The sequence below is a fragment of the Pristis pectinata genome, chromosome 31 (assembly GCF_009764475.1).
Source record: "Pristis pectinata isolate sPriPec2 chromosome 31, sPriPec2.1.pri, whole genome shotgun sequence".
Lineage (NCBI taxonomy): Eukaryota > Metazoa > Chordata > Chondrichthyes > Rhinopristiformes > Pristidae > Pristis > Pristis pectinata.
This window is the reverse complement of record NC_067435.1, coordinates 381282-408525: the sequence shown is the minus strand read 5'-3', so window position 1 is coordinate 408525 and position 27244 is coordinate 381282. Positions and strand designations below refer to the sequence as shown.

The window sequence follows — 27244 nt, the reverse complement described above, 5'->3', positions numbered from 1 at the left end:
ATCAGCTGAGTAAGTGGGCCGAGGACTGGCAAATGGAGTTTAATTTGGATAAGTGCAAGGTGTTGCATTTTGGAAAGTCAAATCCGGGTAGGACTTTCACAGTGAACAGCAGGGCCCTGGGGAGTGTTGCAGAACAGAGGGACCTTGGAGTACAAGTACATAGTTCACTGAAAGTGGAGTCACAGGTAGACAGGGTGGTGAAGAAGGCTTTTGCTACACTGGCCTTCATAAGTTAGGGCACTGAGTATAGAAGTTGGGAGGTCGTGGTGCATTTGTACAGGATGCTGGTGAGGCCGGACTTGGAGCATTGCATTCAGTTTTGGTCACACTGCTATAGGAAAGATGTTATTAAACTAGAAAGAGTGCAGAAAAGATTTACAAGGATGTTGCCAGGACTTGAACTGAGTTATGGGAAGAGATTAGACAGGCTAGGACTTTACTTCTTAGAGTGTAGGAGACTGAGAGGTGATCTTATAGAGATGTATAAGATCATGAGGGGCATAGATAAGGTGAATGCACTCAATCTTTTTCCCAGAGTTGGGGAGTCAAGAACTAGAGGGCATAGGTTTAAGGTGAGAGGGGAAAGATTTAATTGGAACTTGAGAGGCAACTTTTTATCCCAAAGTATGGTATCTGTGTGGAACAAGCTGCCAGAGGAAGGGGTTGAGGCAGGTACAATAACAACTTTTAAAAGACAACTTTAAAAAGACAGGTACATGGATTGGAAAGGTTTAGAAGGATGTAGACCAAATGCTGGCAAATGGGGCTAGCTTGGATGGGACACCTTGGTCGGCATAGACCTGTTGGGCCGAAGGGCCTGTTTCCATGCTGTATAACTCTATGACTCTACAGATGATTCTGCAATGAAAGCATGCCACAGAGCTTCTGTGTTCAGATGCAAAATAGAACATCTGCTAATTTTAGCTCTTTGAGGTTTTGAATAAGGATAAGAGTAATATGAAGTGTGGGCAGAAGTTGAGGTGGTAAATCACAAAATGATGTGTACAGTTACTTTGCAATAAGCTTGGGTGCTCTGGTTGAGGTGCTGGCAGGAGGCACTGGATAGAGCCTGCTTAATGTGGGCAGAAAGTATTCCACAACATGTGTTTGAACAACAACATGAGAGTTCTTACTAGATCTCGGATAAAATTTATCCCTCATCAGCATTACTAAACAAAACCTAGAGTGTCTTCTCATAATCACAGTGATCTTTGGCAAAATTTGCAATACATGAACGGTTTGTCACGCTTTGGATGTGTCAACTGTGAGTACACTTCAAAAAACAGCTCATTGGTTACCAGCACTTTACAACATCAAGAGAGCCTGAAAGATGCTGTTGAAGTACAAATATGTCCTACTGTAAGTGCTGGCCATCTGTTTCTGGCTGAGTCGGATGGTGTTGTGCCTATTTAACAATGACTAGTACACGGCACTCTAATTCGATAAAACATCCAAAGGTGCTTTCCGAGAATGTAAGTGACCAAAATCTGATACCAATCCACCCAGGACAGGTGACCAATGACCAGGGATTGAACTGCCACTGGCTGGATAAGAGTCCAAGCCAGGGACTTTAATGACAAGAGGGCAGAATTTTTTATTCTGTGGTTTCTGTGGAGATCTACATTTAACTGAATTGAGAGATTATGACAATCTAATATAATGGCTGACACTATGGTTCTCTCTCTCTCTCTCTCTCTCTCTCTCTCTCTCTTCAAAGGTTCATTAGAGAGTCCCCAGGCTCCACAGGGTATTCCGGGGTATGAAGTGTGATTAACTCAGACAAGAGCAAAGTGATGCATTTGGGAAGTTAAACCGTAGTTCATACACAAATACGCAGTGAATGACAGGACCCTAGGGAATGTTGCAGAACAGAGACACCTAGGAGAACAAGTACATAGTTCGCTGAAAGTGGTGACACAGGCAGACAAGGTAGCAAAGAAGGTGTATGACACATGTCTTCATCATAAGGGGCATTGAGTACAAAAGTTGGGATGTCATATTACAGCTGTACAAGACATTGGTGTGACCCCACCTGGAATGTTGTGTGCAGTTCTGGTCACCATGCTCTAGGAAGGATGTGATTAAGCTAGAGAGGATGCAGAGAAGTTTTGCAAAGTTGTTGCTGGGACTGGAGGGCTTGAGTTACAAGGACAGACTGGACAGGACGGGACTGTTTTTCCTGGAGTGGAGGAGGATGAGGGGTGACCTTATAGAGGTTTATAAAATCATGAGGGGCGTAGATAAGGTGGATGGTCACAATCTTTTCCCCAGGGTAGGGGAGTCTAGAACTAGAGGACACAGGTTTAAGGTGAGAGGGGAAAGATTTAAAGGGGTCCTGACTGGCACCTTTTCACAAAGTGGGTGGTGGGTAAGTGGAACGGGCTGCTGGAGGAGGTGGTAGAGGGGGTGCAATTACAACGTTTGACAGACATTTGGACAGGTACATGGATAGGAAAGGTTAAGAGGGACATGGGCCAAACGCGGGCAAATGGGCCTAGCTTGGGAAGGCACTTTGTCAGTATGGACGATTTGCACTGAAGGGCCTGCTTCCATGCTGTACAACTCTGTGAATCAGTTTTTATGCCTGAAAGCCATAAAACTGCCTTTACCTTATAGCGTTTGGGCCCTTTTAATGTTGATAGTTAAGTGTGTTCTTGCTGCAGGTTAGGCCACAAAGCAGGAATGAAAGTTGTGGAGGCAGAGAGGTTCCAGACAGCAGCTTTTGGCAAAGACACCCGTGGATGGGAAAAGGAAATTTGGAGGATTGGAGAAATGTAGGGAGAAAAGGAGAATGCAAGGAACTGGGATACAGTGTGAGGAATCTTAGATTCAGTGAGTAACTATTATATTCATTGTATTTACAATGTTTTTATAAGATGTGAAAGGCAATTTATTTAATTGGATACATTTTGCTGGTAATATCAAAAGCACTGAAGTAAGACTGATCAAATTGATGGCAACATTGAAAAATTACAGCGATCTAAACAACTGATGCTACGGAGATTTATCACTGACAAGTTTGCGTGAAAACAGGAGGAACTAGTTACAGAGAGGTAGCAGCATGATATCTAGGGAATTGAAAGGGAAGAGGCAAAAGCAAAGTTCTGAAAACGCTGGGGTCTGAAAAGGAAGCAGAAAGGCTTGTGAATGCTGAGCTGTTCAGGCAGTATCCATGGAGAGAGAAACAGTTAATGCTCAAGCCAGTGGCACTCCTTCAAGACTTTTACCTATTCACAATGCAGACGTCACCGGCAATACCAGCATTTATTACTCTGTAATTGAAGAGCAGTTACACACACACATCGGTGGACACGGAGTCATATGTGCGTTGACCAGAATATAGGACATTAGTGAATCAGATGGGTTTTTGTAATAGTCTGGCAGGTCTATCATTATCATTACTGAGATCATGATCCTAATCCCATAATTATTGAATCATTTGATCTTAAATTCGCTCATTGCTGTGGCAGTGGTGGGAATCGAGCTCCTGTCTCTGGATCAATGGTCCAGAACTCTGGCTGCTATTTCAGTAAGTTGGTCCCTACACTGCTGGATGCCTGTCTCTGTAACAGGGTGAGGAATGTAACAGGTGCGGAGATCCGTTGTTAGAGCTAGTCTCAAATTCCACCAAATTAAAAGTCCTGTTTTGACAGAGAATAATTTTCAGAGCTAAATGGAAAGAACAGGCGGATGAGACTGACAAGATTGCAACTACAGATTTGATGGTCCCTTTGACCTCCTTCTCTTCGGTAACAATTCTAAGAGACTGGAAATGTTTATTTGTGGGCACCACCACCCGGGATGGGTACATTGACCTTGAAGAGGCAGAGCGCAGTGTTACCTCATCAATCACCAAGGCTTTTTTCCTTGATTACAGAATATGAAGAGCTGATCTAATTTAAGAGCTCAAGATGACTTGGGCAGAAACAAATCCCATGTTTAGAGTTCTAGAGGATGGGACCTATAATAAGGCAAGAGATTCTTAAAATTATTTCTCGGCCACTTCAGACTGAAATCAAAAGAACTTCTCAGAGGACGGGACAGGGGATACCTACAGTTCTCTTCCCCAGAAGGCTGCAGATCCCAAGGTTATTGGAGCTCCTAAGACTAATATTGCTTAGTTTTTGTTGTGTGTGGGTGTCAGGCAAACAGCAGGGTGAAGGGTTTGGGGTGCAGGCAAGCAGACAGATGGCAAACAGGGTGCTGAGTCCACAGGTTACAGATGAAGAAGCAGCAAGGTGTTTAAGTCTTTGCCAGTTCATTCCTGAGAAATCACAAACCAAAAGCTGTTGATAATGGAAACCTGGATGTAGCAATGGATTAAAACAAATTTCCTGTCTGGTCAATGAATAGTGAATGAATGTAGCAGTCCAAGCTGATGTCATTACAAAATAGATTTTACCTAATTATTTTTTACTATAAACTACTGGGGTATAATGTAACAAATTCACTTGAAGGAGCTTGAGGATATATTTCATCAGTGACTGACTCCCACAAGTGCACAAAGATCAGTACAGTGATAAATGTGTCACATAGAGGTGGCAGAGTTGCCAACTTGGGAGGAAGAGGAAGGGCGGGTCGATTCACTGAAGACTGAGTATTTTGATATCTTCAGGAAGTTGCAGAAGTTTGCGATCCACTGGCGGTATTCGTTTCTCACCTGCCGCAACCAGACCAAGACAGATGAGTTAGCAAAACATATTGTCATCGTAACACAAACCATTTAGTACTACAGGTATCTTATAGACTCATTCAGTGTTGGGACCCTCAGTCCCTGTTACACACACAGTCCCTGTTACACACACAGTGCCTGTTACACACACATTCAGTGCGGGGACACAGTCCCTCTTACACACACATCGTGATAGTGTCTGTCCGCACCGCGATCTGCATCTCCCCGTTGCCAGTCACTTCAACTCCCCCTCCCACACTATCACTGATATGTCGGTCCTCGGCCTCCTCCACTGCCGGGAGAATTCCAAGTGCAAACTGGAGGAACAGCAGCTCATTTTCCATCTTGGAACCTCGCAGCCTGACGGCCTGAACATTGAATTCTCCCACTGTAAGTGACCCCCCCCCCCCTTCCCGCCCAACCCATGCTTCTTCTTTTCTTCCCTTTCCCAGCCCCTTTTTTCCCTTTATCTCCTCACCTTTGACCCATCCCCCAGTGGATCTGCTCTCCCCTCCTCCCCCGCACCTGCCCATCACTGTCTCTTATCTGCATCTACCTATCATCACCTTGTGCCCACCCTGCCTCCCCTCTTCTGTCAACCTATCACTGCTCTGCTTTTCCCTCCTCTATATTGGGCTTCGCCTTTTCTTATCTTCAGTCCTGAAGGAGGGTCCTGACCTGAAATGTCGACCACCTGCTTTTCTCCATGGATGCTGCCTGGCCTGCTGAGTTCCTCCAGCATCATCATGTTTTTCATCTAGATTCCAGCATCTGCAGTCCTTTGTTTCTCTAGTCAGGGCTGGGACACAGTCCCTGTTACACATACACTCCCTGTTATACACACAGTCAGTGCTGGGACGCAGTCCCTGTTACACACACAGTCTGTGTTACACACGCATTCCCTGTTACACACACAGTCCCTGTTACACACCCAGTCAGGGCTGGAACACAGTCCCTGTTACACACACAGTCCCTGTTACACACACATTCCCTGTTACACACACAGTCTGTGTTACACACGCATTCCCTGTTGCACACACAGTCCCTGTTACACACCCAGTCAGGGCTGGGACACAGTCCCTGTTACACATAAACTCCCTGTTACACACACATTCAGTGCGGGGACATTGATAGGGATACAACGAGAGCACGAAGTAGGAGTTGCCCATTTGACTTTCTGAGCCTGCTTTACCATTCAATGCTTTGTGGTGCTTTGACCCTCACCTGCTTGTTGTTAACACAGTGCAGGATGAAGATGAACGTTCCCTGGAAGCTAATGAGGATAGTGAATATATAAGCCAGTGCAATGGTTCTTCTCTGGAAATGGAATACTCCAAATATCCACGAACAACCCAGCACAGTCAATTGAGCAATCGCAGTTATGATGAACAATCTACACAGGGAAAATAGAAAATAGTCTCAAGAATAGCCACCAACCAAATGTGAGCACTGAGGTACTCCAGAGTTTTGGGATGGGAAATTTTTAAGAGTTGTGATGTTTTTTGGGCCTGGGTATGGTGTTTTCAGACTGAACATGATCTTTTGGGGTTGGAGGTGTTGTTTCAAGGATTCAATAACAATTTTGGGTGTGGAGTAATATTTGGGCCCAATAACGGTCATTGAGGAATGGGATAGTGTTGGTGTCCAGTCGAGTGCTTCAGTGATGGAGGTGGGGCAGGGTGAGACTGTGAGAGAGGGAGGGGCTGTGAGACAGTGTGTGGGGGGGCAGAGTGAGACAGTGTGACGGAGGGGCTGTAAGACAGTGTGTGGGGGGGCAGAGTGAGACAGTGTGACGGAGGGGCTGTAAGAGTGTGTGGGGGGGCAGAGTGAGACAGTGTGACGGAGGGGCTGTAAGACAGTGTGTGGGGGCAGGGCAGAGTTTGAAGAAGTGGTTGGGTGGAGCGTCGCCTGAGTGGGTAGAGTTGGAGGGAGTCAGTAAGAGGATGCAAATGGGTTGGGGTGTGAGATTGGGTCAGCAGGGTGCAGGTTTAGGTGGTGGGGTGGGTGGGGGGAGTGTGTGAGGGGTGGGATGGGTGGGGGAGAGTTTGAGGGGTAGGAGAATGTGTGAGGGGTGGGGTGGGTGGGGGAGAGTTTGAAGGGTGGGGTGGGTGGAGGGAGTGAGTGAGGGGTGGGTGGGGGAGGGAGTGACGGGTGGGGTGGGTGGGGGAGAGTTTGAGGGGTGGGGGAGTGTGGGGTGGGGAGTGTGTGAGGGGTGGGATGGGTGGGGGAGAGTTTGAGGGGTGGGGTGGGAGGAATGTGTGAGGGGTGGGGTGGATGAGGGGAGTGTGTGAGGGGTGGATGGGGGAGTGTGTGAGAGGTGGGGAGGGGGTGAGTGAGTGAGGGGTGGGGGGAGTATGTAAGGGGTGGGATGGGTGGGAGAGTGTCTGAGGGGTTGGTGGGGGGTGTAAGGGGTGGGATGGGTGGGGGAGAGTTTGAGAGGTGGGGAAATGTGTGAGGGGTGGGTTGGGTGGAGGGATTGTGTGAGGGGTGGAGTGGGGGGAGTATGTGAGGGGTGGGGGAGTGTGTGAGGGGTGGGGTGGGGGTATGAGGGGTGGAGTGGGGGAGTAATAATTTGGCATTTCTTAATAAACTGATTTGCAACAGATTTCAAATCAATGCAAATCAGGTGAGTGGGTGGGGGGAATGTGTGAGGGGTGGGTTGGGGAGAATGTGAGGGGTGGGTGGGGGTGAGGGGAGTGACTGAAGGGTTGGGGGGAGTGTATGAGGAGTAGGGTGGGTGGGGGAGTGTGTGGGACACTGGGATATGCAGCTGGGAAGATGGGACCTCATTGGGATTTTTGAAAAGTTGTGAACAGTGCGGAACTTTAATGTTCACTCCACACTTCCCACCCCCACCCACCCACACACCGTGCCCCACCCCACCCCACCCCACCCCACCCCACACACACCCCACCCACACACGCACTATGCCCCACTCCACCCTCCACCCACACACCCACACACCGTGCCCCATCCCACCCCCACCCACCCACACACACCGTGCCCCACCCACCCCAACACAACCCACCCACACACACGTCGTGCCCCACCCCACCCACACTGTACCCTACCCCTACACCAACACATGTCCTACCCACCCCTCATCCTCACACTGTGCCTTACCCTCTCCCCCACTCTCTGCCTGAGTCACCCCCTCCCATACCACAAGCAGGAAGAGGGACCAGGTTTAACTCGGTGATCTGTAAAGTTCCCTTTCACATCTGAGGTTTGAGGCATGGAACAGAGCAGAGTCTCTCCAGAATCTGTATCAGGATGGAGGGATTGATGAGCTCTATCTCAGTGGGTCTACAGGTCTCAGTCATCTGTCACTGCAGGGGATCTTGTATCAAGTTAGTTCACTTAGTGGGGAACAGATCCGATCTTCAACGTCATCACACGACAGTAACTATGGACAATGGATTAGATTCTCAACTAACAGTCAGTAAAACATCAACAAGTAACTAGTCGCCAAGAGGTGTGGGAAGCTGGAAGATTGGGAAAACTTTAAAAAGCAACAAAGAACCACTAAGCAAGCAATAAGGAAAGGGAAGATAGAGTATGAAAGTAAACTAGCACAAAATATAAAAACAGATAGGAAAAGTTTTCATAATTATATAAAGCAGACAAGGGTGGCTAAAGTGAACATAGGTCCCTTGGAAGATGAGAAGGGGGAATTAGTATTGGTAGTGTGGAAATGGCCGAGGCCTGGAATGACTATTTTGTGTCGGTCTTCACAGTGGAGGACAAGTCTAACGTGCCAAAGAGAGATGTTATGGATGTGATAGGGGGTGAGGACCTCGATACAATCGCTGTCACTAAAGAGGTAGTGATGAGCAAACTAGTGGGCCTAAAGGTATACAAGTCCCCTGGTCCTGATAGGATGCATCCCAGAGTACTGAAAGAAATGGCGGATATAATGAGCACAGTGGATAGAGGGGAACAAGTTTCCAGAAGGCGTTCGATAAGGTGCCACATAGAAGGCTTATCCATAAGATAAGAATGCATGGAGTGGGGGGTAATGTATTAGCATGGATAGAGGATTGGTTAACCAATAGAAGGCAGAGAGTTGGGATAAATGGGTGTTTCTCTGGTTGGCAATCAGTGGTGAGTGGGGTGCCGCAGGGGTCAGTGCTGGGCCCGCAGCTGTTCACGATATACATTGACGATTTGGAAGAGGGAACTGAGTGTAGCTTATCTAAGTCTGACTGAGTGGAAAAGCATATTGTGCAGAGGATATGGAGAGCCTGCAGAGAGATATAGATAGGTTAAGTGAGTGGGCAAGGGTCTGGCAGATGGAGTACTATGTTGGTAAATGCGAGATCATCCACTTTGGAAGGAAAAATAGAAGATCAGATTATTATTTAAATGGTGAAAGATTGCATCATGCTGTTGTGCAGAGGGACTTGGGAGTGCTTGTGCATGAATCACAAAAGGTTGGTTTGCAGGTGCAACAGGTTATCAAGAAGACAAATGGAATGATGGTCTTCATTGCTAGAGGGATTGAATGTAAGAGAAAGGAGGTTATGCTGCAACTGTACAGGGTAGTGGTGAGGCCGCACCTGGAGTACTGCGTGCAGTTCTGGTCTCCTTACTTGAGGAAAGATATACTGGCTTTGGAGGCGGTGAAGAGTAGGTTCACTAGGTTGATTCCGGAGATCGGGGGTTAGCCTATGAGGAGAGATTGAGTCACCTGGGACTATACTCGATGGAATCCAGAAGAATGAGAGGGGATCTTATGGAAACATACAAAATTATGAAAGGGAGAGATAAGATAGAGGCAGGAAGGTTGTTTCCACTGGTAGGTGAGACTAGAACTAGGGGACATGGCCTCAAGATTCAGGGGAATAGATTTAGGATGGAGGTGAGGAGGAACTGCTTTTTCCGGGGTAGTGAATCTGTGGAATTCTCTACCTAGGGAAGCAGTAGAGGCTACCTCATTAAATATATGTTAAGGCACAGTTGGATAGATTTTTGAATAGTCGGGGAATTAGGGGTTATGGGGAAAAGGCAGATAGGTGGATCTGAGTCCACAGCCAGAGTAGCCATGACCTTATTGAATGGCGGAGCAGGCTCGACGGGCCAGATGGCCTCCTCCTGGTTCTGTTTCTTATGTTCTTAGTGTCGTGGGTTGCAAGAGCCCCTGTTCATGTGGTCTGGGTGTTTCCTGTTTTTGGCTGAATGTGGCAGGAATCCATTAGTTTAAATTTTAATTTAAACCTAGCACTGCAGAAATCCCAAAGTATTTGTTGTTTGAAGGATAGTATAGCAATATTGATTGATTTCAGTACCTGATTTTCTGTAAGTATGTTAGATCTGGACTGATGGAGTTGAACTTCTGAATCAGTTTCCATATCGTCACAACAAGGAAAACAAGATTTACCTAGGAAGCATTGAGAATAAACAACAGTGGTGAGTTATGTATATACAATAGTAACTGTGTTTCGGTGCATCTCTGTGTGTGCACCCATATGTGTGGGGGTGTGTGCATGGATATATTGTCTGTCTGAATATGTGAGGGTGGAGCTGAGTGGATGTGTGCTTGGAAGACTGAGTGCAGAAGTTGATAGGTTATACATTGGATGGACATGTATCAAACATCTGTAAACAAATTTTAAAAGGAGTTGCATTTATGTTATGACTTTCATGTCCCTTTCCATATGTTCCAAAACCATTGACAACCAATGAATTACCTTTGGATTATCGTCACTGATGTAACATCAGAAGCATGGCAGGCAATTCATGCACAGCAAGCTCCCACAAACAGCACGTTTGTAATGGGCAGATAATCTGCTTTAGTGATTTGAGCAGAGGATAAACATTGACCAGATCTCCACGTAACTTCTCCCCAGAGGGTGACATATAACAGAAAACCCATAGTGGGCAGAAAGAGTGTCAGAGGTCCAGCAATTTGCTGACAGCCATGACAAGCACAGACTCTTCAGTGTTGTCAAAGTCACCTACAGTCCTAACCCTCACTGACTTGCCCTATCACTATGTCTGTAGTCTCCTCCAACACCACCATTCTCCAAGATCTCAATTCTGGCCTATCGATCATTGCCCACTTTCCAAACTCCACCATAAATGACCATGGCATCAGCTGTCTGAGCTCCAAACTCTGGAATTCCCTCCCTGCACACCTCCACCCCTCTCTCCTTCCTCATGGTTATCATTAAACCTCCCTTCCACAGTATGTTTGGTCATAGAATCTAGAGCAATACAACAGGGATATATGCCCTTTGGCCCAAACAGCCCATGCTGACCACAGTGCCCAGCCAGATAGTCCCATTTTCCATGATCATTTCATTAAGTGACTTGGTGTAAAAATAAGAACACAAGAAAAGCAGGAGGAGGCCACTCGGCCCTTAAGCCTGCCCTGCCGTTCAGTATGATTGTGACTGATCTACCCCAGGCCTCCTCTTCTTGCCAGTTCCCCATAGCCCTGAATTCCATGGTTTTTCAAACGTTTGTCTACCTCCTCTTCAAATACTCTCAGTGATCCAGCCTTCCTATCCCTCTGGGTAGAAAATTCCAGAGATCCATTACCCTCTGAGAGAAGGTGCAGTTTTAAATGACCAGCCCCTTATAACTATGGCCCCTCATTCAAACTTATTCCACTACTGGAAACATCTCTACATCCCCTCCTCTTGTGCCATCAAAGATCTTACATGTTTCAATGAGATCACCCCTCAATCTTCTGAGCAAAGAATATAGATCTAATTTCTTCAGCCACTTGGGAGAGGACAACCCTCTAATCCCAGGGATTAGCCGAGTGAATCCCTTCGGGACTGCGTCCAGTGTCAGGATATCTTTTCTTAGATAAGGGGACCCAAACTGTGCTCAGTCTCCAGCTGATTTATCTGCAAGTTGTTGACCTTCAGGTTGTCAGGAGCTCTTGCTACAGAGTCACAGCCTTCACAATGAAGGTGGATTTAACAACACTTACCAGGCAGATGATACACACAGGAGCCACAAAACTCCAGCGAAACCCCTTCTCCATTGTCAGCCAGCAGCTGGGAGGGAAAGTGAACACAATTGGTTCATAAAGAAAAAACAATTCAGCTTCTGCCTCTCTCCTCACTTCCTTCCAACCAGGCCCAGACCTGCAGCTCGGATTATGGTGAGGGGTAGGCTTAGGGTGATGGTGGGTTGTGGAGAGTGGGGGGGAGGGGGGCTCCACATTTAAAATGTGCCGAGATGAGCCCTGGTGTTCCCTAACTATAAGGGCCCAGACAAAGAGTTTAACAGCTGGACAAATCCATTCTGTCCAATGAATCTACTCTGAATCATCAGCAAAGAGATGGAAGGTGTCAACAGCACCATGAAACAGCCCGCACTCACTAATATCTTACTCTTTGATGGTTTGGGTTTTGCCATGACCGCTTGACTCAGACTTCATCACAGTCTTGGTCCAAACATGGACTAAAGAGCCGAATTCCACTGGTGAGATGACTGCCCTTAACATCAAGGCAGCATTTGACTGACAGTGGCATCAAGGTATCATGGGAAACCGAAGTCAATGGGCATCAAAGGCAAAACTCTCCAACAATGAGAGTACTACCTCAAAAAAAAAACAGTGGTTATGGTTGTTGGAGGTCAATCATCCCAGCCCTAGGACATCATGGCAAAATTTGCCACATCAGTGCTCTAGACCCAACCATTTACAGTTGCTTCATTAACAACCTTCCTTTCATCATATGATCTGAAAATGTTGTGTTCACTGATGACAGCATGATGTTCAATTCCACCTGTATCTCCAAAGCAAATGAAGCAACTCATGCCTGGAAGCAGCAAGGCATAGACAACATTCAGGCATGGGCTGATAAGTAGCAAGTAACATTAGCACCACAAAAGTGCAATGACCATCTCCGACAAGTGAGAGTCTAACCACCTACTCGTGACACTTAATGGAATCATCTTCACCAAGTCCCCCACCACCAACATCCTGGCAGTCACCTTTGACCAGAAACTCAACTCGACAAGCCAGATAATAACTACACTGGCTACAAAAACAGATCAGAGGCTGGATATCCTGCAGAGTAGAACTCACTTTCTGACTCTCCAAAGTCTTTATATCATCTGCAAACCACATCAAGATTGTGACGGAACATTTTCCACCTACCTGGATGAGTGAAGCTCTAACAACTCTCATGAAACTCAACATCATCCAGAACAAAGCAGCCACTCGATTGGCATCTTGTGCACCACTCCAGACATTCATTTCCCCCAGCACTGGTGCATGGTGGCTGCAGTGTCCATCACTGACTCGAAGGGCCGAATGGTCTACTTCTGCTCCTATTGTCTATTGTCTATTGTCTATTCACAAAATACACTGCAGTTACTCAGTCTGCTACTCCCAAACCACAGCTTCACCAAGAAGAAGGACAAGGGCTTCAGATGCATGGTACCACCTCTACCTGCAGCTTCCCCTTCAAGTCATACACCATACTTGCTGGAAAATATACTAGAGGGCCTTCATCACCACTGGGTCTAAATCATGGAATAACCTCCCCAACAGCACTGTGGGAGCACCTTCATTGGAGTGGTACAAGAAGGTGGCTCATCACCATTACTTCAAAGGGAATTAGGGATGGAAAATTAATGCTGACCATGACACTGATGACTTAGTTTTGGAAGGTTAATGACATAGTTGGTTTGTCAGCCAGGATAGAAGCAAGGGCCAAATGGTCCCTTTGTGTAAAACAGCCAATCTCCCATGACACCACTGTCAGATTGTAGCTCACCACATTCTGTTTGTGGTCACAAGCATCTGGGGCTGAGGAAGGGATTTTACTTGAATTGCACTGATGGTTCGTGGATTGTCAATCTGATGCTTGCCTTGTAAAGTTAGACCCCATTCAGTTGATCATTGCTGATCAACTGAATGGGGTCTAACTTGAGGAAGAGGGTATGGTACAAGGAAAGGCATGTCAGGTGGGAAGGTTGGTGCTGAAGCCCAGCCTGTCCATTGGATGGAATGGCTACTGTACCAACCACATCGAAAAGGTGACCCATATGCAGAGAATACTGCACAGGCTAGAAAGGTCGTTGGAATATTGTGCAGTGATATTTCATTTATCATCATTGTAAATAAGTTCCTCATTTCCCTCTCCTATTCTCCCAGTCAAGAGCTTTCCATTAGTTCTTCTCTGACTCGGGATCCTTCAGCTGGAGGAGGGGGCCATGGGGGTGCACTGCCAACTATCTGAGACACCTAAGTACAAAGCTGCTGCCTGGAGCGGCTGATGTCCACTGGTCTGACAGCCTCCGGGGTCAGGCTCAGAAAGTAAGGTTCGAGGCTCACTCACTGTTCTCTGGTGCCGTAGCCCTCTGGGTACACTGCTGTGGACACGATGACGATTAGAGCTGGAATGCCATAGGCAAAGGGGTAGGTGTATTTCCCTCGAAGACTCTGGGCCTGAAACACCTTCACCACCATCAGGTAAAGCTGAAATCCTTCCAGAAGCATCCACATGAAACACGCCAGGAAGAGGTAATGAAGGACCCCTGCGATGGCACCACACACTGCCTAAGGATAGAGAGTCTACTCAGTGACACCGAAACACTTGCAGGGTCCATTGTCATGCACATTGCCAGCCATTTTATTTTGTTTCCACCTGATGTGAACTACCCTCACCAGTTCAACCAGTGCTGCTGTTGGTACCAGACAGAGAAGAGGCCAGGGACCAGAGCATTTGCCTGTTTTGGGCTCAAGGGATAATTTTAATCTGGGAGTCAGGGCCCAGCACAAAAGGAGCCATTTTAGACTCAAGCTGGTCAATTCAACATCAGTCCCATGGGACCAAAGAGGTCCAGAGTAAGGAGGCCTCCCAAAGAAATCAAGACCCTTGCAACCTGCAACTTACATTTCAACCTAAAATTCTGACACATCTCTGTTGGTGTTTTGTAATGGTGACGAGGGAGGTGCGTTGTAATGGTGGTGGAAGTGCCCTGTAATGCTGAAGGGGGTGGTGCCCTGTAATGGTGGTGGAGGTGCCCTGTGATGGTGGAAGGGGACAAGGTCTGAATACAGAGGGGCATCAGCATTGAATGGGAGAATAACTAACACAGTGCAACAGTTACACCCTTCCCTCCACGACATTCCACTTCAATCACCACCCCATCCCCAACGATTATCTGAAACAGAGAACCTCCGATAATGCAGCTTTCCCTCAGTACTGCACTGGGAGGTTAGAACGAAGACACAGAACAGTACAGCACAGGAACATGCCCTTTGGCCCACCATATCTGCGTTGAACATAATGCCAAATTAAACTAAATCTCTTCTGCCTGCACCTGATCCATATGTCTCCATACCCTGCCTATGGCTAAGGAGATTAGACGTGCTAGCTTGTCGTTTCCCTTCAATGGGGAAACAGGAAGTTGGAATACATAGCCAGGCTCAAAGGAGATGTTGTAGGGCATAATGCTAAGGGTTGTAATTGGTCATTATTGCTCTGGGCTCTGAGTTCATATTCTGCCATGGGGCTGGGGAATTTGGATCCAACTAATTGGTGAGGAGCCCTAAGTACTTGCAACCTTCTGAGTGAAGAAATTTGACCCTGCCTCGGTGTTAAAGGGATGCCTCTTCTTGTTCTTACCTGGTGACGGGCCATCACTGGCAAGGCCAGCATTTATTGTTCTTGAGCTTGCTGGGACTGCTAGAGAACCAACCTCTCTGGTAGGTCAGGAGTCTCATAGAAGCCAGCTGGGTAAGGGCAGCAGATCTCCAGTGATAGATGAACTAGGTAGGTTTAGATGAAAACCTGGTGGCTTCACAAACTGTGTGGCTGACACCAGCTTTTCAGTCCGGATTCCTTTATTGATGAACTGTTGAATTCATCGAATTGGCATCAACAAATCAGGAATACAGTTTTTGGGATGTAGTTCCAGTAATTTATCCACGACACTATCATACCTGCATTCACAAGTAGCTGAACGATGAGAGGCTTAGAATGTTAAATCCCTAGAATGCTCAAACCTGGGGGAGGGGTGAGCTGTTCAGAGGGAATCTGAGGAAGATTCACCCAGAGTAGAGTTTGGTGGTTAGAATCTGGAACACGATTAAGAAGTATCCAGACAAGTATTTGAATTATCGAGACAAAGAAAGTTATGACCCAGCAACAGTAAATGGAATTAGTAAAACTGTCCCTCGATGGCCAGCATGGACATAGTCCATTTCTGTGCTGTTTGATCCTTTGGTTCAGTGACAACTGGGCTTTGTTGGAGGAAGTTCTGCAAGTTACACAGCATAGGTGGGGAAATGGGATTCAGGTGCAATGCAGCCAGAATTTCAACGTGGAAGAACATAAAAACTGGGAGCAGAAATCTGCCATCCAGATCCACAAGTTAATCTAGTCTCAGTCTCAGATCCACTTTCCCGTCTGATCCACATAACTTTTGGCTCCATTATAGACCAAAAGTCCTAGTGTTGAAAATATTCCATTCCACAAACCAGCCTATATTCCACTGACGACAGCCTGGCCAGGTGACTGACCTTTCAGTGGGAGAACAGTAAGGGAATAGTGACCACAACTTCTTAAGTTTTAGGATAGCTATAGATAAGGATAAGTAAGGGCCTTGCAGGAAAGTATTAAATTGGAGCAGGGTAAATTACAGGAGCATTAGGCAGGAACTAGGGAGAATTAATCGGGAACAGTTGTTTTTGGGCAAGTCCACATCTGACACGTGAAGGGTGTTTAAAGACCAACTGCACAGAGTACAGGACAGGTATGTTCCAGTGAGAAGGAAGGACAAGGATGACAGGGTAAGGGAACCTTGGATGTCGAGAGAGGTGGTGAATTTAGTCAAGAAGTAAAAGGAAGTGCATGTAAAGCTTAGGAAGCTAGGATCAAACAGAGCATTTGAGGATTATAAGGAAGCCAGAAAAGAACCCAAGAAGGGAATTAGGAAAGCCAGGAGAGGCCATGGAAAGTCCTTGGCAAGTAGGATTAAAGAGAATCCCAAGGCATTCTATAGATACATCAAGAGAAGATCTGATAGAGGTTTATAATATTAGAGGCATAGATAGGGTAGACAGCCGGTATCTTTTCCCCAGGGTTGAAATGTCTAATACCAGAGGGCATGCATTTAAGGTGAGAGAGGGTAAGTTCAAAGGAGATGTGTGGGGCAAGTTTTTTACATAGAGGGTGGTGGGTGTCTGGAATGTGCTGTCGGGGTGGTGGTGGAGGCAAATACGATAGGGTCGTTCAAGAAGCTCTTGAATGTGAATGTGAGGGAAATCACATGAATCACATGAATGTGAGGGAAATGGCAGGATATGGACATTGCGTACGCAGAATGGATTAGTTTAGTTGGGCATTTTATTCCTAATGTAATTGGTTCGGCACAACATTGTGGGCTGAAAGGCCTGTTCCTGTGCTGTACTGTTCTATGTTCTCTGTTCCATGCAACCCTGAGCTGGTTGGAGGTGTCTGCGTGCTACATTGTGAGCCCCCTTGCAGTAGGATTTGGAGTAGACAGTGTGCACTGTGCCTGAGGAGTTTGTTATTCACTGAGGAGCCAGTGCTCTGGTTGTTACCTTGCTTTCGGGTTTGGATATCCCGATGAGGAAGAGCAGTTCTGCCAGGAACAGACAGAGACACAGGTGGGTGTGGATACTGGTCCGTGGGCTCTGGATGGTCCGGCACATGATGAATGTGATGATGGCAGCCAGCAATGCCACCAGTGAGATACTGACACCAACGTAAGTAATGATGGTTAGAGCAGGACTCTACAGAGAAAGAAGAAGTGATCATTCCAAAGCAGAAAGGTGGCAGAACTCACTGCAGTAGTTAATGGTGTGGTAATTATATCAAAGGGTTGCATAGAAACCTGGAAACTATGAGGAGGTCTGGGCCACTTGGCCCTTCGAACCTGTTCCATCATTCAATACAATCAGAGCTGATCATCTATCTGATTGCCATGTTCCTGCTCTCTCCACATTCCCCTTGATGTCTTTTGTGTCTAGATACTCTAGAACTAACTAGTTAATCACTAGGGCTAAGGTAGTTACTGGGATGCTGAAAGCAGAATGTTTTGCCCCATCTGGAACATATCTATGTATCAGGTGACTGTAGCTTAGAACATCTCAGTTCAATTTCAGATGCAGAATCACCCACTGTCAGTATAGCATGAAACCGATAGAGCACCCAGCCATGCCAAGAGGGGCAGAACAGAGATGTCATACAATGAATTAGCACACAGCTAGTCCTGCAGGAAGCAATGCATGGAATGCCAAACTCTGCAGATGCTGGAAGTGTGAAGTAAAAGAAAATACTGGAAATTTACGGCTGGTCAGGCAGCATCTGTGGAGAGAGGAACAGTTAACATCACATGTTGATACTTTCCATCAGAATTGGCCATTTCTGATTCAAATTGAAAATGGTTGCCTTTCTAAAATCACTGAATTCAGTGTTGAGATTTGAGTGCTATACAAGCTTGCACTGGGCTTCTCTGGATTAGTGCAAGAGACCAAGAGGTAGGGAGGTCAGTATGGGAGAGGGATGGAGGATTAAAGCTGAGGGTCACCCTTGCAGACAAAATGGAGATGTTCTGTAAAGTGGTTGCCTAGTCTGCATTTGGTTTCTCCGGTGTCAGGGAGACCATGTTGTGTCCTACTGGGGCCTATATCTAGTCTAGAAGATGGTGAGCTCATTGAAATGTTCAAACTTCCTACAAGATTTGACAAGGCAGATGATGTATCAGTTTGAGGAGCTTTCATCAGAACTAGGACAAGTTTTAAGTTGAAGGAGATGGGAGAAATGTGGCTGCTTCTGTCCACAAGGCTGACCCTCAGCTTCCATTACCTTCCAGTCATTTTAATTCCCATGTCCACTCACATACTGTCTTTGGCTGCTTACAGTATTCCAATGTCAGTCAAGGAACGGCACCTCATCTTCCTGTGAGACACATTACAACTCTCAGGTTCAATACTGAATTCAACTATTTCTGATCATCAGCCCTTCCCACTGCTGTCAGACCCGGGCAGTTGGAAACAGAAAATACAAGCAGGAGTAGGTTGTACATGTCTGCCCCACTATCCCCTTCAGTCACCTGCCCTCTCCCTATATCCCTGCATCCTCATCCACCTCCTTTTTGTATATATACTGACTTGGCCTGCACTGCTTTCAGTGGGAGAGGATTCCACAGGTCTATCTTCCGGTGAAGAACTTTCTCCTGCTCTTGGTTCTAAATGTCATACCCCATATCCTGCAGCTGGGACCCCTGGTTGTGAGTCACCTGCTATTGGCAACATCCTTCTTACATCCATTCTGTCTCAGCCATTTCTTGAGATCCCCTCTCATTCTTCTCAACTTCAGTGAAGCAATGGAAAGGGAGGAGAAACACCCAGTAAGTCCAGTGGGGACAGAATTCAAAGTTCCAGTAGAGGACAGAACCCAGAAGTTCCAGCAGGGAGCAGCACATAAAAGAAAATCAAAAAACTGTAGATGGTGGAAATCTGAAATAAAAAAAACAGACAATGCTGGAAACACTCAGCTGTCAGGCAGTGTCTGTGGAGAGAAACAAGTAATGTTTCTAGGACTCTTTATCAGAACTGGGAAAAAGAGGAAATGTTAACCTTAGGTGGCAGAGAGGGTGGGGAAGGGGTAGGTAGAACAAAGGGAATGTCTGGATACGGTCAGATTGTGCAGCAACTTACAGAAAGCCCAAAGGGATTAGAATGAAGTCAGTAGGGAGCAGAACCCAGCAGGTCCAGTAGGGAATAGAACCTAGCTAGACCAGCAGCAAGCAGGACTCAGCAGTCCCGAGTAAGTCCAATGGGATGCACTGTCCATCATGGCCAGTGGGGGGGGGGGGGGGGGGGGGGGGGAGCTCTCAGAAAGTCCCGTAGGGAACAAGCCCCAAGGAGCTCACTAGGGTCAGCCCTCAACACCCCAACAGGTCCAACAGGAGGCAGAACCCAGCTGGTTCAGTAAGGGACACACAGAGACTGCAGATGCTCAAATCTAGAGCAACAAACAATCTGCTGGAGGAACTCAGCAGGTCGAGCAGCATCAGTGGGAGGAAAGGAATTGTAGTTCCTGTTACAGGTTCCTGAAAATGGGAGTCCTGGTTCAGGGTTTTGATCTGACAATTCCTTTTCTTCCGCAGATGATGCTCGACCCACTGATTTCCTCCAACAGATTGTTTGTCCAGCAAGGAGTAGTTCCCAGCAGATCAGGTAGGGAGCAGTAGTGGTCTTGTTCAGTTGTGAGGGGGAACTTGCAGGAAGTCCATTAAGTCCAGCAGGGAGAGGCGTCCAGCAGGTCTGGTATAGAGCAGAACCCATAGATCCATGATCCAGTAGCGAGAAGATCGCAGCCACTCCAGTAGGTACTGCAGCCATCATCATCCTGTAGAATACAATGCACAGCAGATGCAGCAAGGAATAACACCAATGTGGCCCAAAAGGTTGCACTACCCAGAAACTCCAGCAGAGAGAGGTATCGAGCTGGACCAGTAGAGAGGAGGGCAGAACCCAGCTGGACCAACACATCAGCTCGAGGGCTGCTGGGTTCAGGAAGGTAGCTCATCATTGCCTGAAGCACAAACACTGGTCCTTGCACTCTCCTCACACAGACACCCATGACCTCTCACCTCCACCTTGTACAGGGCCACCAGCACTGCAAAGTTACTCAGGTGTCTGCAGTTACAGATGGTGTGGGAAAGATTGAAGAACACCTTTCTACATCCAGTGGTGGACCAGAAAATCCTCTCCCTTGTTTCACGCAAGAAGACACAGACTGAGTAATCATCAACATCATCTTCCTGCAGCAAGAAAGTCAATAGAGTGGGAATCAGCCAGACATTAACTTCTGTGTTGTTCTCTTAACAGCACAAGATAATTTAATGATTAGCACTGAGACAGATAAACCGTCAGTACCTTACAGCAGAACTCCCATTACCCAGACCTTACTCTGGACAACTGTATAAAACACAAACCCTCACTGAAACAGTGTTGGATATGCCCTTCACCCTCACTGTGTCTGATATACTCCACACCCCACTGTGTCTGATATACCCCACAACCCAACTGTCTGATATACCCCACACCCCACTGCAGTCCTGTCCCTTCATAACCTCCTCTGCTCCAGTGAAACCTACCCAGCCTCTCCAGTCTCTCTTCATAACTGAAATGCTCCATCCCTGGCACCATCCTGGTGATCTCCCCTGAATCCTCTCCAGTGCTGTCACATCCTTTATTTGTGTGGTGGCCAGAACTACAAGCAGCACTCCAGCTGTGGTCTGACCAATGTTTCAAGTTGAAGCATAACTTTCTGATCTCAGTGCCCGACAATGAAGGCCAGTATCCCATAAGGCTTCCTAACCACATAGCCTACCTGCCCTGCCATCATCAAGGATCTTTGGATTTGCACATCTTCTGTTCCTCAATAGTCCCAAGGACCTTACTGTTCATGGTGTATGTCTTTGCCTCATTAGTGCTGCAAATTGCACACATCTGAATTGAACACCATGTGCCATTTCTCAGCCCATTTCACCAACACATCAATCTCTCTCTGCAGCCTGAGTACCCTCCACACTGTCAACAACTCCATCAGTCTTAGTGACGTCTGCAAGCTTACTGATCGTGCCTCCTACATCTCCATCCAAATCATTAACATATATTACAAACAGCAAGGGCACCAATACCAATCCCTGTGGACGACCACTAGTCACAGGCATCTAATCACAACAGCAACACTCTACCACCACCATCTGGCTCCCATCTCCAAGACAAGTTTGGATTCAATTTTGCAACTCGCCCTGAATTCCATGGGTCCTAACCTTTTGAACCAGTCTCACATGTGGGACCTTGTTGAAAGTCTGACTGAAGTCTACATAAACCACATTTACCGCGCTGTCCTCATCAATACATTTTGTTACTTCATCAAAAAATTCAATCAGATTGGTCAGACAAGTTCTGCCCTTGACAAAGCCATGCTGGCTGTCTTCAAATAGTCCCTGCCTTTTCAGGAGATCATCAATCCTGTCCCTCAGAATCTTTTCCATTGTCTTCCCTATCACTGATCTGTAATCACTTGGTTTTTCCCTGCTGCCCTTCTTGTAAAGGGGAACCACATCTGATGTCCTCCAGTCATCGTGTACCTCACTTGTGTCCAGCAAAGATTTAAAAGTCTCAGCTAGAGCCCCAGCAATCTCTTCGCTTGCATCCTGTAGCAGTCTGGGATAAGTCCCATCTGGTCTTGGGGATTTATCCACCTTTAAGCCGTCTGAAGAATCGAGTATCTCCCCCTTACTTATGGAGAACTGCGCCAGAACTTCACCTTCCCCCTCACTGAATTCTCCAACTACGGTCTGTTTCCTTTATGAATACCAATGAAAAGTATTCATTTGGGACCTCACCTACACCTTCTGGCTCCACCCATAGATTGTCCCTGTAATGCACCCTACCCTTTCCCTGGTTATTCTTTCATCCTTATAAAATGCCTTTGGACCTACCGTAATCCTGTCTGCCAGTGATGTTTTGTGACCCCACTTTGCCTTCCTAATTTCCTTTTTAAGCTACTTCCTACCCTTGACGGCCCTCTCCTATCTTTAATTCTCTATTCCCGCCATATGCTTCCTTCTCCCTCTTTATCCAACCCTTGTTATCTCTTGGCATCCAGGGTCCCATGTACTTGTTACCCTGGCTTTCATCCTTACAACAATATGTTGACCCTGAGCTCTTGTTATTTCTCCTTTGAGTTCTTCCCACTGTGCAGGTGTAGACTTACCTGTAAGTAGATGCTCCCAGTCTGCATTTACCGGGTCCTGTCTTATTTTAATGAAATTGGCCTTCCCCCAGTTTAAGACCTTCTCTCCAGGTCTATTCTTATCTCTTTCCATAATCACATTGAATTATACAGAGTAATGATAGTCCTCAAACACTGTTGCTCTCCCAGTATAATTCCTCCCCTTGTGTACAGCAAAGACCTTCACAGTGCCACAAGCTGGGCCGGTCTGCCACTTCCCACTCCAACGCTGTACACTTTTTTGAGAAGAAAATGACCACAGGTACTCCTGCCCCAACTGCCCTTCCTGATGGTCACCCATTTCCTCTCTTCCTAACCCTGTGGTGTGATGAACTCATATACCCTCACCCTTCACTGATAGACTCTGATATTTCACACCCCTCTCTGTAAGACTCTGATACATCCCACACTCCTCACAGTAACACTCTGATACACCCCACACCCCTCACTGTAACACTGATACACCCCACACTTATTGTAATACTGATAAAACCCACACTTCTCAATGTAACACTGATACACCCCACACCCCTCACTGTAACGTTGACACCCCACATCCCTCACTGTAACACTGATACACCCTACACCCCATACCCCTCACTGTAACACTGACACACCCCACACCTCTCACTGTGACACTGATACACCCCGCACCCCTCACTGTAACTTCAGTTCACAGTTCCTTCTGAGAGCCAATGATAGTAGCTTGGATTTCCCTGATTTTTAAACCTCTTTGTTTTTGATGGTAAATGTGACGTTTTGAAGATCCTGCTTGGATCTGGTCATTATGGCCATCAGCAGGTTTGAATTCAGCTCCAAATGCTCCTTCCCAAACTTCTTATTCTCCATTTCCAGCTCTTTCACATCCAGAAGTTTTCCCATGTTTGTGCAGGCGATGAAGGAAATAGCTGCAAAATCTGTTGAGCCAAGATCAGTGGCATTACATGAAGTGCTGAAACTTTGTACTTAAAGAGAAAGGATAAACGGATGACTTTGAAAGAGGCCATTGCCCTTACGATATCTGCTGGTTGGAGAAGAGTTATTCCACCTTCTCCCACATCCCAATCTTCTCCCCTTTCTGCAGATGCTGCCTGACCTTCTGAGCATTTTCAGTTCTGAACATCACTGCACTGCTCTTAGATTCTACTCACTGACGACTGAGGGACAAGTGGCCCCATTGGGCAGATAGTGGCTCGGCAGGTGATGCTGTTGTCTCACAATTCCAGCAACTCTGTTTCGATCCTGATCTCAGCTGCTGTCTAGGTAGAGTCTGCATGTTTTCCCTGTGATTATATGGATTTCTCCGGGTGCTCCGGTCTTCTCCCACATCCCAAAGATGTACCCATTGGTAGGTTAATCGGCCGCTGTAAGTTACTGCCACATGGGTGTCAGGAAACACGGAGCGAGTTGATGGGATTGTGAGAGAGTAGGTTACAGGGAAGTAAGTGGGGAATGGCATTGTTCTGAGAGTGGCACATGTAAACACATAGCACATATAAACACACAGCACATATAAACTCATAGCACATATAAACACACAGCACATATACAGTAAACACACAGCACATATGAACACATAGCACATATGAACACATAGCACATATACAGTAAACAGCCCATATGAACACACAGCACATATAAACACATACCACATATAAACACAGCACATATAAACACATAGCACATATAAACACACAGCACATATAAACATATACTACATATAAACACAGCACATATGAACACACAGCACATATAAGCATTATTCAAAAACAAAGTTGTGAAGATGCCGGAAATCTAGAATAAAACAACATGGCCGCATCCTCACCATCCCCTTTGACCACAGATCTAAGCCATTATAATTATTACAGAAACATGGTTAAGGGATGGGCAGGACTGGTAGGTATAAAAAGAAGCGGGTGATCACTTTGATGGGATTTTACAATAGGGTCCCCAGTAGTCAGTGGGAACTAGAGGAGCAGATAGCTATAGGAATAAGAGGGTTGTAATAGTCGGTGATATTAATTTCCATAATATTGACTGGAATTGTCATGTTGCAAACAGATCAGATGGGGCAAAATTTGTTAAGTGTGTCCAGGAAAGTTTTCTCAAGCAACATGTAGCTGGCCTGACTAGAGAGGAGGGGTAACACTGGACTTCCTGCTGGGAAATGAGGCAGGGCAAGTAACTGATGTGTCAGTGACAGGATTAGGGAACCCTGGCTAACAAGGGATATTGAGACTCTGGTCAGGAAAAGAAAGGAAGTATATTTCAGGTATAAGCAACTGGGATCAAGCAAATCCCTTGAGGAGTAGAACGGATGTCGGAGTACACATAAGAGGGAAATCAGGAGGGCAAAAAGAGTCATGAGGTATCCCTAGCAGATAAGGTAAAGGGGATTTCTAAGTAATTCTGTAAGTATATTAAGAGCAAAGGACAACTAGGGAAAGAATAGTTCCCCTTAAGGATCAGTGTGATCACCTGTGTGTGGAGCCACAGGAGGGGGGTGAGGGTTTAAATGAATACTTCTCATCTGTATTTAATGTGGAGAAGCTCATGGGAGTAGGGAATTTAGGGAAGAGAATAGTCATTTCCTAAAACATATTGATATTACAAAAGAGAAGATGTTGGTAGCCTTAAGGCACATAAAGGTGGATAACTCCCCAGGGCCTGACCAAGTATACCCCCAGATGTTGTGGGAAGCAAAGGAATAAATTTCTGGGGCCTTGGCAGGGATTCTTATAACTTCCTTAGCCATGGGTGAGGTACCAGAAGACTTGAGGCTGGCTAATGTGCCAAGAACAAGTCAGGGAACTACAGACCAGTGAGCCTAATGTCAGTGGTAGGTGAAGTTACTGCAAGGGATTCTGAAGAACAGGGTCTATCTGCATTTGGAAAGGCATTGACTGATTAGGGATAGTCAGCATGGCCTTGTGTGCTGAAAATCATACCTCACCAATTTGTCTGAGTTTTATGAAGAAGATTGACAAAGGCAGAAAGGTGGACGTTGTCTACGTAGACTTTAGCAAGGCCTTTGACAAGATCCTGCATGGTAGACTGGTGTGGAAGGTGGCATCATGGGTGATCCAGGGTGAGCTAGACAATTGGATACCAAATTTGCTTGAAGGAAGAACTCAGAGGGTGGTGGTGGAGGGTTGTTTTCAGACTGGAGGCTTGTGACCAGTGGTGTGCCACAGGGGTCAGTGCTGAGTCCACTGTTGTTTGTGTTATATATCAACAATTTGGATGAAAATGTAAGTGGCATGATTAGTAAGTTTGCAGATGACAACAAAGTATGTGGTGTAGTGGACAGTGATGTTTGTAATGGGATCTAGATCAACTGGGGAAGTGGGCAAAGGAATGGCAAATGGAATTGTTTTGAGATGTTAAACAAGGGCAGGACCTGCACACGAATGACAGGGCCCTGGGGAGTGTTGTGGAATACAGGGACCTTAGGGTACAAGTACATAGTTCCCTGAAAGTGGTGACACGGGTAGCCAGGGTGGTGAAGAAAGTATATGGCACGCTTGCCTTCATCAGATGGGGAATTGGGCACAAGAGTTGGAACGTCATGTTACAGCTGTACAAGACGTTGGTGAGACTACACTTGGAACGTTGTGTGCAGTTCTGGTTGACATACTACAGAAAGGATGTTATTAAGCTTTAGAGGAAGATTTACAAGGATGCTGCCAGGACTCGAGGACCTGAGTTACAGGGAGAGGTTGGGCAAACTGGGACTTTATTCCTTGGAGTGTATGAGATGGGGGAGGGGGGGTGACATAATAGAGGTGAGTAAAATTATGAGGGGCATTGATAGGGTGAACACATTTTTTTTCCCAGGGAAGGGGAACTAGAGGGCATCGGTTTGTGAGTGGTGAAAGATTTAAGAGGGACTTAAGGGGCAACCTCTTCATGCAGAGCATGGTTAGTACATGGAACAAGCCACCAGCGAAAGTAGTTGAGGCAGGTACAGTAACAATATTCAAAAGATCTTTGGATGTATACGGATAGGAGGGATTTAGAGGGATACGGGTGAAATGCAGGACCAGCTTGGTGGGCACCTTGGTCAGCATGGACAAATTGGGCCGAAGGGCCTGTTTCCATGCCGTATTACTCTACGACTCTAAGCTAGAGAGGAGCAGAAAAGGTTCACAAGGATGTTACCGGGACTGGAGGGCTTGAGTTATGAAGAGGGGCTGGACCGACTGGGACTGTTTTCCCTGGAGTGAAGGAAGCTGAGGGGCGAACTTACAGAGGTTTATAAAATCATGAGGGGCACAGATAAAGTGGATGGTCACAGTCTTTTTTCCAGGGTCGGGGAGTCTAAAAATAGAGGGTACAGATTTAAGGTGAGAGCAGAAAGTTTTAAAGAGGACCTGAGAGGCAAGTTTTTCACACAGGGGGTGGTGGGTACATGGAACAAGCTGCCAGAGGAAGTGGTAGAAGTGGGTACAATTACAACCTTTAAAAAACATTTGGACAGGTTCATGGATAGGAAAGGTTTAGAGGAATACAAGCCAAATGCAAGCAAATGGGCCTAGCTCAAGAAGGCACCTTGGTCGGCATGGATGAGTTGGACCAAAGGGCATGTTTCTGTGCTGTATGAGTCTATGACTCTAAAACTGGAGGCTAGAGTTGGTAATAGCACCACCAACTGTAGTGATGGAGTAAAGGTGTACTAGGATAGTTTGATCAGCTTGCTCTAGATTTACATTGTACCCTTGTCAGACCCTCTCCAAAAGATGGCATGGATGGACAAAGGGAGCACTGTTCCAGGAAATAGACTAGTCTCTACTTTTACATCTGAGTTGAGAACAATGCA

General features: G+C 46.5%; 1 protein-coding gene across 2 annotated transcripts in view; it reads right to left on the bottom strand.

Annotated features, from left to right (window-relative positions):
• Positions 1–2859: 2859 nt before the first annotated feature.
• LOC127584953 (adhesion G protein-coupled receptor E5-like) overlaps positions 2860–27244 on the bottom strand; it is a 47766-nt gene continuing 23381 nt past the window's right edge. For both annotated transcript variants that reach the window (XM_052042002.1, XM_052042003.1), the window contains 8 exons: positions 23155–23342; positions 20270–20440; positions 17211–17402; positions 13978–14198; positions 11616–11682; positions 9961–10052; positions 5897–6065; positions 2860–4660 (listed from right to left, as the gene is read on the bottom strand). In XM_052042002.1, the coding sequence (XP_051897962.1) occupies positions 4529–4660; positions 5897–6065; positions 9961–10052; positions 11616–11682; positions 13978–14198; positions 17211–17402; positions 20270–20440; positions 23155–23342 (1232 nt within the window). In that variant the 3' untranslated portion in view covers positions 2860–4528. The remainder of the gene's footprint in view (positions 4661–5896; positions 6066–9960; positions 10053–11615; positions 11683–13977; positions 14199–17210; positions 17403–20269; positions 20441–23154; positions 23343–27244) is intronic.